We start from the raw sequence: 14,606 nt of genomic DNA on the forward strand, positions 1-14,606 counted from the left end.
GACACCATTGATCCCCTGGGATTTTCACACGCAATTGTCTAGAGTTTACAGAGAATGGCGCAAAAAAAAATCCAATGAGTGGCAGTTCTGTGGGCGCGAATATGGTGGATCAGAGAAGAATCATGCTGAATCACACTGACAGGAAGGCAACGGTAACTCAAATAACTACACATTACCACAGTGTGTGTAGAAGAACATTTCTGAATGTACAAGTCAAACCTTGAAGACCACGAACATACACTCAGTGGCCACTTTATCAGATACAGGGGGTACCTAATAAAGTGCCAATTATTAATGGAAACTTATTTACCTGTCGCACTTCTCTGAAAGTAGACTGTTAAAGTTAATCTTTAATATATCAAGGGAAGTTTCATAAGTTATACAAACAATTTAAATAATTATTGTTTAAATCTTTAAATAATAATACAGATCCATAATTCATTGAAAGTGGTAGATAGGGTCGTAAAGAAAGTTTTGGCACTTCATAAATCAAAGAATTCAGTACAGGAAATGGGATGTTATGTTGAAGTTGTTTCAGACATTGGTGAGGCCTAATTTGGAATATTATGTGCAGTTTTGGTCACCCACCTACAGGAAAGATGAAAATAAGGTTGATGGAATACAGAGAAAATTTACAACGCTGTTGCCAGGACTGGAGGAAAGATAAGTTATAAGGAAAAATTGACTAGTCAGGACTTTATTCCTTGGAACAGAGAAAATTGAGAGGAGATTTGATGGAGGCATACAAAATTATGATGGATATAGATAGGGTAAATGCAAGCAGGCTTTTTCCACTGAGGTTAGGTGGGACTACAACCAGAGGTCACGGGTTAAATGTAAAAGGTGAAAAATTTAGGGGAATATGAGGGGGAAACATCTTCATTCAGAGGGTCTTAAGAGTGTGGAATAAACTGCCAGCACAAGTGGTGCATGCAAGCTCGATTTAAGTTTGGATGGGTACATAGATGGTAGGGGTATGGAGGGCTCGGGTCTCACTGCATTCGAAGGGAGTCGGCAGTTTAAATGATTTTATAAACACAAGAAATTCTGCAGATGCTGGAAATACAAAGCAACACACAAAATGCTGGAGGAATTCAGCAGGTCAGGCAGCATCTATGGAAATGAATAATCTCTTGATTTTTCATTCCAAGACCCTTCAACTGGACTTCAGATATTGAAACTTTTTAATGTAGTGGGCCAAAGCTATTCAGTTCAAAACTGCTAAACCGATACCAAAAAGAATTCCCATTCTGACATGTCTATCCACGGCCTCCTCTACTGTAAAGATGAAGCCACACTCAGGTTGGAGGAACAACACCTTATATTCCGTCTGGGTAGCCTCCAACCTGATGGCATGAACATCGACTTCTCTAACTTCCGCTAAGGCCCCACCTCCCCCTCGTACCCATCTGTTACTTATTTTTATGCACACGTTCTTTCTCTCACTCTCCTTTTTCTCCCTCTGTCCCTCTGAATATACCTCTTGCCCATCCTCTGGGTCCCCCCCCCCCGTCTTTCTTCCCGGACCTCCTGTCCCATGATCCTCTCGTATCCCCTTTTGCCTATCACCTGTCCAGCTCTCGGCTCTATCCCTCCCCCTCCTGTCTTCTCCTATCATTTTGGATATCCCCCTCCCCCTCCAACTTTCAAATCCCTTACTCACTCTTCCTTCAGTTAGTCTTGACGAAGGGTCTCGGCCTGAAACGTCGACTGTACCTCTTCCTAGAGATGCTGCCTGGCCTGCTGCGTTCACCAGCAACTTTGATGTGTGTTGCTTGAATTTCCAGCATCTGCAGAATTCCTGTTGTTTACCAAAAAGAATTTCCTGATTTCTCAATTTTAAGGCATTTAACAGTTAAACTGCTAAAGTTAGATACTGTATTTGATTTATTCTGTTTATCCTTACACTTCAAATGAATTGGAAAAATAATTCTCAGATAAATTTTTTTCATTAATCATGAGGCTACTAGAGGGAGGGAAACAAAGGGCACAGTAAGAAATCACTTAATTTTTGTCAAAAGCAAAACACTGTGCATGAAGAAAATCTAAAATAATAACAAAACAAGCAGGAAGCACCAGATGGGTCCTGTGGTGACAGAAAGTGATTTAAAATTTGAGATTGATAACCTGTCATCAGAACTTGAGGTTAAATTCAAGTTCAAATTTAACCATACACATATACAGTACTTATCGAAATATCTTTTCAATGTCATTATCGTACTTGCCTCAGCTACATCCTTTGACAGTTTATTCCATTCGCGTACCACCCTCTGTGTGAAGAAGTTAGCACTCAGGTCCTTTTTAATTCTTCCCCATCTCATCTTTTGACAGCAATTGATAGATCTAATATAGAAGTGAACTGTGACAGTGTCAACAGCATCAGAGACAACCTGTGCTACACGGAGCATAAACAAAAAAGACAAACAGAGCATCCGAGCAACAGCGGACCAATCCCACAATCAGCGTCAAATGCGTTCTTTTGAACTGAAAAACACAAAACAAACCCACTGCTATTCGCATTACATAGACAGCAATACCAAAAGATACACCATTATTAAAGTCAAATAAGGCAAACAACAGATGCAGGGCTTTACCAGGAGTTGGACAAATCGTACTCTGACCATGCAATACCTCAATTAATTCGGCTATTGAATTTAAAACAAAAATTAACAGAATCACCGCAAAACCAGTAGGCTTAGTAGCAGTAAATGTAATGTTTTAGGATTTGCAGGAAACATAAGGACCATGGAGTATCCACCACAAAATAATAATAATAATCAGCCCAAATTTTTTTAAAAGATCAACCGCACTCACCATTAATGTTTTCAGAGAAGCACAACCCGTCTGTTGTGATTGGTGGCAAAAGCATGAATAATTTTCTGGATGTCAAGTGCTTTGGCCCTCCGGCTGTTTATGGCCAACAGAGCCAAGTTGCTGTTCTGAGCATCGCCGCTGCTATTCCTTAAGTAGTTTTTGACGCATCTGAGGCAAGAGAAACTTCGTTCGCATGAGGCAGGTGTAACAGGCAGAGTCAGTGATAAGCAGATTAGTTTGTATAACTCTATAAATGCATCGCGGTAGGGTCTCATTAGAGCTAGAAATTCCACTGTGCCATTCACTGTCTGTCCTTGCTTTTGTTTTATTTCCAGCAGACGCCAAACCTGATGTAGCTCTGCAGTCAGGTTCACTTCAGTCACCCCATAGTATTGGGCCACTGGCTAAAGACAATTCTTGTCTAGGAAGTACTTGTGTTTGGGACTCAATGCTGAGACTCCAGTCAGAACACCCCCAGTCTTAATTGAGAATCGTCTTTTCATTTCAGTCAGAAGTCTGTCTATAACTGGATAGAAACAGTGGTTGCAAAGGTCATCAGAGGATGTGACAAGTGTGCGTTCAGTTTGGGCCTCAACAACAAAATCATGTAGGCGGCGGGGTGGCTGGCCCTGTCTCCTTTCATGTGTTCTGCTCTGTATACCGGCCTTGACGCACAGGTCCCTAGCTCTTGTCTGAATTTCACTCCATGATTCCTCTCCCCGTTTTGCTGAGAGTGCATCGATAACAGACTGAGCCAAGTCCACAGCGGATGAAAACTCCAAACTGGGAGATTGTAGCTGGTCTGATATGAACTTGGTGACTCGGAATAAATCCTCAAACAGAGTGAGAAGTAAAGCAAACTGCTCGCCAATCAGTCCATTTGCAGCTCTACCCTCCATTTTCTTCCGTGCATTTGGTTGACCCATAATATCCTGTAGTGTAGCTAGAATGGCAGGGAGTGATTTCCTTATAGCCCACAAAGCTGTATACTGCCATGCCCAGCGTGTATCTGACAACTTCTTCAACTCCACGGGCTGTGCAGTTGATTCCAGTTCTCTCTGTTTCTCCATGAAAAGATTGTGGGCAAAAGAGTTTGAAAATAAGTTGTAAAGCAGCTGCACAGTTTCAAAAAACTCACCCGCTTGTGGTACATTGCTCAAAACATCCACTAAAACAAGGTTAAGTCTGTGATCATGGCAGTGTATATATAATGCCTGTGGGACCGCTTTCCTGAACCTCTCTTGTACCCCGTTATTTGCACCTGGACATCACTGCTGCCCCATCATAACACTGACCTATACACGCATTCTTATCAATAACACACTGGGCGAGTGTCTGTTCAATGCTTTTAAGAAGCGACTCTGCGTCCAACTCTTCTGCTGGAGTGAAGTGCAAGAATTCTTCAAGCACTGTTTTGTTATTCAAATACCGCACCACCACTGATATTTGCTCCTTTTTACTCAAATCTTTACTTTCACCCACCATGATGGCAAAATATCCAACCTTCTTGATTTCTGAACTTATTTGATGTCTGACCATATCTGTCATAATACCCATAATTTCATTTTGGATATCGTGATGAGTGTTTTTTGCATTTCCAGAATTGTCCTCTATTTTTTTAGCTACAGTCTTATCAAACTTCCTGATTACAATGAGTAACTCAACAAAGTTTCCCCTATCGCCAGATTCATCATTCTCCCGGTGTCCTCGCTGGGCAATGCCTTGGCACGCGGTATAGCGTAGAGACTCAACCACTGCTCTCATATACTCACCATTTTCTTGGACAATCTTTGCATGTCCTTTATCAAGCATATTTCCCAATCTTGAACCATCTTGTTTTCTCTATCTGAATTCGGCCCATGCCTCTATAACAAACTTATGAGCTGCACTTACATGGTGGGTTTTGAAAGCTGTTGTAGCTTTCCGCCAGTTGCGGTAGCCAGTGACAGTAAAGGTAGATTCAGAATGGAACCCATGTCCTCCACACAGGAAATGCCTGCATGCGAAGCCGAATGTAGCATCTTCTGTGATTGAATATTCCAGCCAGGAGTACAGGTCACACCAGCCACGAATACTCTTTTGCTGATTGCCAAACTGTTGCGAAGGGTACTTTTTCAATGCTGGCTGACGGGGTCCTTCCTCAGGCTGCTGGGTAACATCGCTAACAGTATTCCCACTCGCACGAAGAGCAGCTTCATCCACGTTCTCTTCCGAACCCCGCTCCATTTCTTGTTCCTCTATTTCACCCTCACACTCCTTCGATGAACTGCTGTTGTCCTCATCCACACTTACTTTCTGCATGTCACTTTCAATTAAGACAGGCTCAGGCTGAGACACCACTGATTCCTCTGGATGAAGTTGTTTTCTGACTAAAAATCGATCCATTTTTCACGCCGGCCAAAATAATGCACGTACCAGGCCCACGCTCGCTTGTGAAAGCACAATGTGTGTGTGTGGCATCCGTTAGTCTCGCGAGACCATGGATCTGCGCCTGGATGTATACGATCAATCTCTCGCGTGGGTGAGAGTGAGTGACATCACCACCGTAAGTGATCTTAGATCAGCTTAACTGATCTGAGGACAGCAATGGCAAGACATTAACAATGAACGAATAAGCAGAAGTGTAGAGTGGATCTGACAGAGTTTATAACGTTATTGCTGCGTGAGTGCTATGGTAATTGGGGGCACTGTTTCACTAGATCAACTGGAGAAACAAGCATTCAAAACTATACAGAGAAAGCAAAGCAGCTGCAGTTAATTTCTTGGTGGTGCTATGGTGGTGCTATTGCAATTTCTGCTGGGGCTACAGCCCCAGCTAGCACCAGCTTAGCGCCGCCCCTGTTGACATGTACTAAGATGCAGTGAAAAACTTATCATGCATACTTTTATACAGATCAAATAATTACACAATGCATTGAGCCAGAGTAAGGTAAACAATAGCAATGCAGCCTGAAGTGTAAAAGCCATCAAAAAAGTTCAGTACAGATGAACGATGAAGTGCAAGATCATACTAAGATTGATCGTGAGACCAAGGCTCCATCTTATTGATTCTACTGGAGCAAGTGGGGGGAGGTGGGAGGGAGGACTTTGTGGTTCTAATGTTTTCTGTCGTTCATTCTTTGGGGCTTTTTTTCTGTTTTGTGGATGTCTGTGAAGAGTTAGAATTTCAGCTTGTATATTGTATGCATTCTCTGACATTAAATTAAACCATTGAATCATTGAAGAGGTTCATTCAAGAGTGTGATAACAGTGGAAAAGAAGCTGTTCACTACATTCAGATAATATTTATTCTATTTGTTTCTGAAGTGTAACGAATCACAATCCTATATCCAATAAACTAAAGATGTTTTTACTGACATTAAGTTAATTAAGAAAATGAAGAAAATGTTCTATTCCAATGTTTATTAATGTCCATAAAATCCTTAGTTTTATTAGATTTTTACAATAAGATTTTTAAAGCTGTTCATAACATCCATAAAGTATGATTTTAAAAAATTACAAAATATTATAATATCTCCAACAGGATTGAACAGCTTGTCATATGAAGAGCATTTGATGGCTCTGGGTCTGTAATCAATAGAATTCAGAAGAATGAGGGGTGACCCATTGAAATCTATCAAATGGTGAAAGACCCTGATAGAGTGGATGTGGAGAGGATGTTTCCTTTGGTGGGAGAGTCTAAGACCAGAGGACACAGCCTCAGAATAGAGGGGTGTGAGAAGGAATTTCTTAGTCCAGAGAGTAGTAAATCTGTGGAATTTGTTGTCACAGGCAGCTATGGAAGCCAAGTCTTTATGTATGTTTAAGGTAGAAGTTAAAAGATTCTTGATTTGTCCAGGTGTGAAGGGATGGCGGGGGGGGAGGCAGCAGATTGAGGCTGAGAGAAAAAATGGATCAGCGATGAAGAAATTATGGAGCAAATTCATAATGACTTAATTCTATTCCTGTATCTCATGGTCTTTTGGTCTTATTCCTCATATCAGTTTTACAGAATGAAACCAACATCTGTTTGAAAATTAATGTACTATGTAAAAGGCACATTGCATCAGTGATGATCCAGGGCCAACTCATGTTGTACAATAGACCAACTGCAGCAATGCACCACTGTGTATGTGGCTGATTGTCTGGCACAGGAGAAGTGCATGAGACCCTTCCTTTGCTGGATTGGAACAGATAGATTAAGGATCTTGAGAGTCAGCTGGGACTGTGTTTGAAAAGAGCTTGGGAAGGAGAAGGTGGCAAAATAGAGGGACAAGCTTCACAGAACTCGTATTGAACTGTTCAGGATTGATGGGGCTGTTAGTCGGATAGAGGTGCAATGCTTTCAGTCATGCTGATACGTGTGGTTAGGGTGGGCTCCAGTAAAGTTGGCAGATAGGTGGTCACGGCAAGGGGAGATAAGGGATGAGTTCAGATCTTAAAGAAGACGAATCATGAGAAGGACAAATGGTGAAGGAAAACTTCGGTGCTGCATGCTGGATTACCTCCTTGTGTAAGCATATTACACACAAGGTAAAGCAGAACAAATTTAGCAATATTTGTGACCCATGCAATAATAATTGCATTTACTTATCAGATTGTTGATCGCATACTTTCTTGTTACCCTCAGTAATGGGTACTTTAGATAATAATTTATATCTTTATATTTATAAGCAGCATGATCTTTTGTATTCACTGTAAGGCATCTTCAAATCAGTGACTTTATAATGTTTCTCTCCTTTTGTCCCCTCCACTGAAGTATGCCATCTGGATGGTCCTCTGGATCACATGGAACGTGTTCGTTATCTGCTTCTACTTGGAAGTTGGTGGCCTCGCAAAGGTAATTAACCACCTGACGTTCCATAGCTGTTCACACTCTACCATAAGAGAAACTATTAAATGCAAGTTTTGATTTCTTTGAAATGTTTTTTTTTATCCCCTGAGGTAATTTTAAAGGTGATCGTACTTCTGACTAAGTTCATACAATAGTATCATGGATTTGTTATGTGCAAACTTTATTATGACAAGCAGATACAAGGTACTATAAACTTGTTCAAGCATATGAATCTGTAGGAAAAGAGTGCCTTTAAAACTTTTTGATGGTATGAGTTCTAAATATTTCATTGCACTGTGGTGGAATTGTACACATGTATTTTCTCCTTTAGGCGAAGAAGTTCCTTTGGTTGCTGTGTGCAATGCTTTTATGTAGACGACTGGATGAGTGCATTAATGCTCGAGTGATAAGTGCCACTAGGGGCTGAGAGATATTGATGATGAAACCACAAAGCAATAAATTAGGCAGTGCAAATATTTCATTCAGTTACAATGAAAAAATAATGAATAGACTATAACTTAAAGCATGAATTGAGAGAAAATGGTCTGCAAAATCTAAGCTCAACCATCCTTAGTTAAGGGATAGTTCTGCGGTGATTTGTCACATGATGTTGATTACTGTAATCAAGATCATATTTTTCAGTTGGTATAGTTCTTGCCAGATGTCTGTGATAAAGCATTCTACTTTGGCAGGCTGAAATTTTTACCTCATCCTGCTCCACAGGTTTCTTCTGATGACTAACAAAAGCCTAGTGCCGAGAGAATGAAGTCCTAATCTCAAGCCAATTCTTCTTCATCTGACAGAGTGGTGCCTGATTACTTTGAGATGATACTGATTCAAAATAGTTAAACTGCAGTTGTCAATATTAAAACACATCTGCCACAGCATTCCCCAATTGCTTCTCAATCAGTCTGTAATCCACTTTTTTTTTCAGCTATAGCTCTAAGACCTACACATATCTTCCTGTCAACCACAAGTCTCCTGATTGCATACTAGTTAGTCCCACAGGGATTAGAATTTAGGCTGTCACTCTTCATCTTTCATAAGATATTTTGCTGAAGGCACTGAAAAAAGCATTTGCAAATTTGTGGATGGGGTATAGATAGCCTTACTGAAAGTATTTTTGTGCTCTTTAGGGGTTCTATCTATATAGTTTCACAGAGAAATTGCTGCATTTGGGTTTTAAGCAGAACATGAAAAAATGTAGAGCAGAGTTCAACGTGTGGCAGGTGGAGAGTTGCACAGTTGGGATCTTTGAAGGATATGCAAGGGTGGATTCATTTGCCTTGCTGTATCTTTCATAGATTTATTGATTTATTTTTGTACACAAAAAATAAGAGCAGGAAAATACCACTAGTTCTCTCAAGCCTGCTATGCCATTCATTGTGACCATGGTTGATTTATGTTGCCTCAACCCCTCTTTTGTTCCAGCTCTCTTTAAATCTTGTTTACTGGATCTTTCAAATACTTATCCATCTCCACCTTAAATTTATCCAGTGATCTAACCTCCATCACCCTCATTGACAAAGAATTTCAGAGATTAATTACCATCTGAGAGAAGAAATTTTCATGCAGCTCAGTTTTAAACGAATTGGCCCGTATTTTGTAGTTATGTTTCATTATTTGTGACTCTCCCAAGTGTATGATGTTTAGGACTTAAGGTTGCTTAGCACTATGGGCCAATTGTCAATAAGAAGTTAACTTTCTGAACAGTTGCTCATTAATATCAAGGGAAATACAGCTAACTCAGAAATAAGTTTCCACATTTAATCCTGGAATCTTCATTTTCTGAAGTCTGTACTTTTAGACAGGTGCTTTCTACTGCTCCCACACACAAGAAAAGTCAACAGTGATAGAAGAATTTTCTCTGTGCCCAAATACTTTCATGTATTCTGTATCAGTGAACAAAAACTTACATTACTGAAATCATGATGACAACTGCTTGAATTTAAAATAGCAAATTTCAAAAGATCCTCTTTTGAATTAGTGCAGAGACTAGCTGATGCTTTTGTTTCAGTGATGGCAGAAAATATCAGAATTTTCTGGAAGTAATAATGCTTGTTACTTCCAAGGTATGTTTTGTTTTTCTTTAGTTTCTGGCTATTGCATAGGCTTTCAGGTTAAGCAAGGCCAGAAGTCTTCTGAAGTAATCAAACCTTTGTGACATAATTCTGACCAAGATTCAGATATGATTTCATGACTCCATTCATCAGCAAACTGGGGGCACCACAATAGCATAGTAATTAGCACAACACGATTACAACGTGGGGCTCAGAGGTCAGAATTCAATTCTAGTATCCTTGGTAAGAAAATTTGTACTTTCTTCCCATGTGCACATGGGTTTCCTCTGGTGCTCCAGTTTCCTTCCACAGTCTAAAGACATCCCTGATTAATGTGTTAGTTGATCATTGTAAATTGTCCTGTAATTACGTTAGGATTAAATTGATGGGTTGCTGGGCAATGCAACTCGGTGGGCCAAAGGGCCTGTTCCATGCTGAATCTCTAAATAAACACAATAATAAATAAATAAAATGTTATTAGATTAGATTATGAGGACACTCAGTCCTCGTTTATTGTCATTTAGTAATGAATGCATTGAGAAATGATACAATGTTCCTCCAGTATGATATCACAGAAACACAAGACAGACCAAGACTAAAACTGAAAAAAACCACATAATTATAACATATAGTTACAACAGTGCAAAGCAATACCATAATTTGATGAAGAACAGACCATGGGCATGGTAAAAAAAAGTCTCAAAGTCCCGATAGCCCCATCATCTCACACAGACGGTAGAAGGAAGAAAAACTCTCCCTGCCATGAACCTCCAGCACTGCAAACTTGCCGATGCAGCACCCTGGAAGCACCCGACCACAGCCGACTCTTGAGTCCGTCCAAAAACTTCGAGCCTCCGACCAGCCCTCTGACATCAAGCACCGAGCACCATCTCTGCCGAGCGCTTTGACCCTGACCCTGGCCACCAAGCAACAGGCAAAGCCAAGGATTCGAGGCCTTCCCCTCCGGAGATTCTCGATCGCACAGTAGCAGTGGCAGCAAAACAGGTATTTTAGAAGTTTCTCCGTGCTTCTCATGTCCGTCTCCATCGAATCAGGATTGTGCACGGCATCCTACTTGACAGATAACTGATATTCCTTTCGAAGTGGCCGCTGCGCGCTGCGTCGCGCCGCCATCTTCTCTTCCCTTATTCTCATTAAGTAGCTCTACCTCTGTTTAATTAGGTAATTCATTGGAATTACAAGTTCATAGCAGCACAGAAGGAAACCATTTGGCCCATGGAATCAATGCCAAGTATAAATTATTCCTAACTGTCTTCTCAGAGAAAATTTATTTCATTTTAATTCTTTTCCCTAATTAGAAAAATTATTCTTGGTATTTGTCTGAGGCTGCCATTTCTGTTCCAAAAAATACTATTCTTGTTAAGTTTTGCTCACAGGTGAAAATATTGCATAAAATGATTATAATTTTATTTTTATGAAATATGAGAGTTGAAAATTATAGAGGTAGGTTATTTAGGCAGGGGCACTGAGTTTCTGTTGGAGAATCTGACAAGCAAGCCCACTCCTAATTCGGTTCCATTCTTTAAAGACACATTGCACTCATGAAAGTTAATTCCAAATCTGCTACACATTACCTTTAAGGCATCTGTTAGTATTGCGAGACTTCACTCTCCAGGGTGCAGGCCTGGGCAAGGTTGTATGGAAGACCAGCAGTTGCCCACGCTGCACGTCTCCCCTGTCCATGACACCGATGTTGTCCAAGGGAAGGGCTAGGGCCAATACAGCTTGGCACCAGTGTCGTCGCCGAGCACTGTGTGGTTAAGTGCCTTGCTCAAGGACACAACACGCTGCCTCGGCTGGGGCTCGAACTCACAACCTTCAGATCTCTAGTCGAATGCCTTAACCACTTGGCCACGTGCCCACTACACATTACCACAATGTCAGTAAATGGTACTCAAATATGTCAGATCAGCTGCAGAATTCCTTTAGTTGTCAGTGTAAAGGATATAATATCTCAAAGGGACATGAAATCATTACTGACAGAGGAAAGAAGCTTATTGGTAATATCAAATCGACATGGATATAGGCTACACAAAAGTGCGCAGCTGCAGAAAGGTGCCTTGCCCATTTATGTGCTCTCAAAATTCTAATCCAACATATTTCTCCTCACAGCAACTCAGCTTGTGTAGACACCCTCTCCTGTGACCTTGCTGTCTCACAAATCCCAACATTTCCTGCGGAGGTATTTTCATATATTCTGTGCTTGTATTGTATTTCCAACAAGACACTTAGAATGTCTTTCTGTGGCAAATAATCTCATTATTCCCTCCATTACCAATCTTCCTGCTATTATGAAACATCAAACTATCTGATTTCCATGTCTACAACATAAGACCATAAGATATTGGAACAGAATTAGGCTAGTAGGCCCATCGAGGCTTCTCCAGCATTTGATCATGGCTGATCCATTTCCCTCTCAACCCCATTTTCCTGCCTTCTCCCCATAACATTTCACGCCCTGACTTACCAAGAATCTATCAACCTTCACTTTAAATACAATCAATGGCCTGGCCTCTACAGCAGCCTGTGGTAACAAATTTCACAAATTTACGACCCTCTGGCTAAAGAAATTCCTCCTCATCTCCATTCAAAAAGGGCTTCCCTTTATTCTGAGCTTGTGCCCTCAGGTCTTAGACTCCCCACTAAAGGGAAATCTTGGAAATGAACCAACAACCTTTGAGTGCACATACACTTTGTAAGCACAGGTACCTGCTAAATTCTGCAATATAGCTTTCACCATGGAGACTTAAAAAACTGAAATCTGAAACTAAACAAAAAAAACTGAGCTGCTGGAGAAATTCTGCCGATCAGGCAGCATCTGTGGAGGGAAATGGACTCTTGATGTTTCAGACTAGACCAGATGAAGGGACTTGGCTGAAATATTGACTGTCTATTTTGCTATCCAGATGCTGCCTGACCCATTTAGTTTCTCCAGAGGTTCGCTTCTTGCTCTTACTCTCATCATGCCTCTTTTTCATCGTCATACCATAATTGAAATGAATCGATAACTTCACTTAGCCCTAACTGACTCCAGCAATTTGTTTCAGAAAATAGGTAGAAATAGAACTGGTACAATTTAAAAGATTCTGTCTCCATAGTGCCTTTTCTCATTGAAGGACAATAGTTTACCTGTGACTTGATCTTGTCCATTACTTTCCTTTATCTATCCCTTATTACTGTACTTTACTTTATACTTTATTGTCGCCAAACAATTGATACTAGAACGTACAATCATCATAGCGATATTTGATTCTGCGCTTCCAGCTCCCTGGATTACAAATCAATAGTAAATATTAAAAATTTAAATTATAAATCATAAATAGAACATAGAAAAATGGAAAGTAAGGTAGTGCAAAAAAAAAGCCGAGATGAAGGTTCGGATATTTGGAGGGTACGGCCCAGATCCGGGTCAGGATCCGTTCAGCAGTCTTATCACAGTTGGAAAGAAGCTGTTCCCAAATCTGGCTGTATGAGTCTTCAAGATCCTGAGCCTTCTCCCAGAGGGAAGAGGGACGAAAAGTATGTTTGGCTGGGTGGGTCATGTCCTTGATTATCCTTGATTATACTGCTCCGACAGCATGCGGTGTAAAATGAGTCCAAGGATGGAAGATTGGTTTGTGTTGTGCTGCGCCGTGTTCACGATCTTCTGCAGCTTCTTCCAGTCTTGAGGAGGACAACTTCCATACCAGGTTGTGATGCACCCGAGAAGAATACTTTCTACGATGCATCTATAAAAATTAGTGAGGGTTTTAGGGGACAGGCGAAATTTCTTTAGTTTTCTCAGGAAGTAAAGGCGCTGGTGGGCCTTCTTGGCAGTGGACTCTGCTTGGCTGGACCAAGTCAGGTCATTTGTGATATTGGGGCCCTTATCTCAGAAGAGATACTTCGGCATTGGAGAGGGTCCAGAGGAGGTTCATAAGAATAATCCCAGGAATGAGGAGCGTTTGATGGTCTGGAACTGTATTCACTAGAGTTTAGAAAAATGAGGGGAATGGCATTGAAACTTATCAAACATTGTAAGTGGATGTGGAGAGAATATTTCCCATAGTAGGTTTGTCAAGAACCACAGGGCACAGACTAGACTAGAAGGATGTCCCTTTAGAACAGAGATGAGAAGGAATTTGTTTAGTCAGAAGGTGGTGAATCTGTGAAATTCATTGCCACAGACAACTGTGGAGGCCAAGTCATTGGGTATATTTAAAACAGAGGTTGACAGGTTCTTGATTAGTCTGGGCATCAAAAATTATGGGGAGAAGGCAGGAGAATGGGGTTGAGAGGGATAATATATCAGCCATGATGGAATGGTGGAGTAGACTCGATGGGCTAAATGGCATGTTTCTGCTCTCAAGTCTTATGGTATTGGTCCTCTGCACCAAATTGCTGATTGCAGTCAATTCTCCAAAAAAAATCTGATACTTGTACTTTCAGTTTTATGCTGCTGTTATGCCCTACTCTGTATGGTCTGAATGTGATGAATTCACTCATAACTGCACGCGCACGCACGTACACACACACACACACACACACACAAACCTGCTTTGCAATACCTGCGTTGATCTTTTCCATCAGTTGCAAGTATTTCCCAGTATTTTCTGTGAAATTATTTTAAGGAATTCAAATTGTTACAATCAGTAACGATTAAAAATTAAAATGTAAGAAAATAAATTCATCTTTTTTTTAATAGTTGAAGGTTGCTGATCTACAGCTTCATTGTAAAAATTTATATAATTATGGAATTACTGCTAAAAATATTACTGTCTCTACAACAAACACTTAATTAAGGTCATTCAATGACTGCAAGTCAGTACCACTGTCATATCAGTTACATTGAATGATGATTCTCATCCAATTTACTATGGATCATTCTCAGAGACATCAACCAATTATTCAGTGAACAA

General features: G+C 40.6%; 1 protein-coding gene across 1 annotated transcript in view; it reads left to right on the plus strand.

Annotated features, from left to right (window-relative positions):
• Positions 1-14,606, plus strand: part of nkain2 (sodium/potassium transporting ATPase interacting 2) — a 663,645-nt gene that overhangs the window by 300,709 nt on the left and 348,330 nt on the right. The window contains exon 3 of the mRNA XM_063034222.1: positions 7,553-7,633. Coding sequence (XP_062890292.1) covers positions 7,553-7,633 — 81 coding nt within the window. The remainder of the gene's footprint in view (positions 1-7,552; positions 7,634-14,606) is intronic.

The sequence above is a fragment of the Mobula hypostoma genome, chromosome 2 (assembly GCF_963921235.1).
Source record: "Mobula hypostoma chromosome 2, sMobHyp1.1, whole genome shotgun sequence".
Lineage (NCBI taxonomy): Eukaryota > Metazoa > Chordata > Chondrichthyes > Myliobatiformes > Myliobatidae > Mobula > Mobula hypostoma.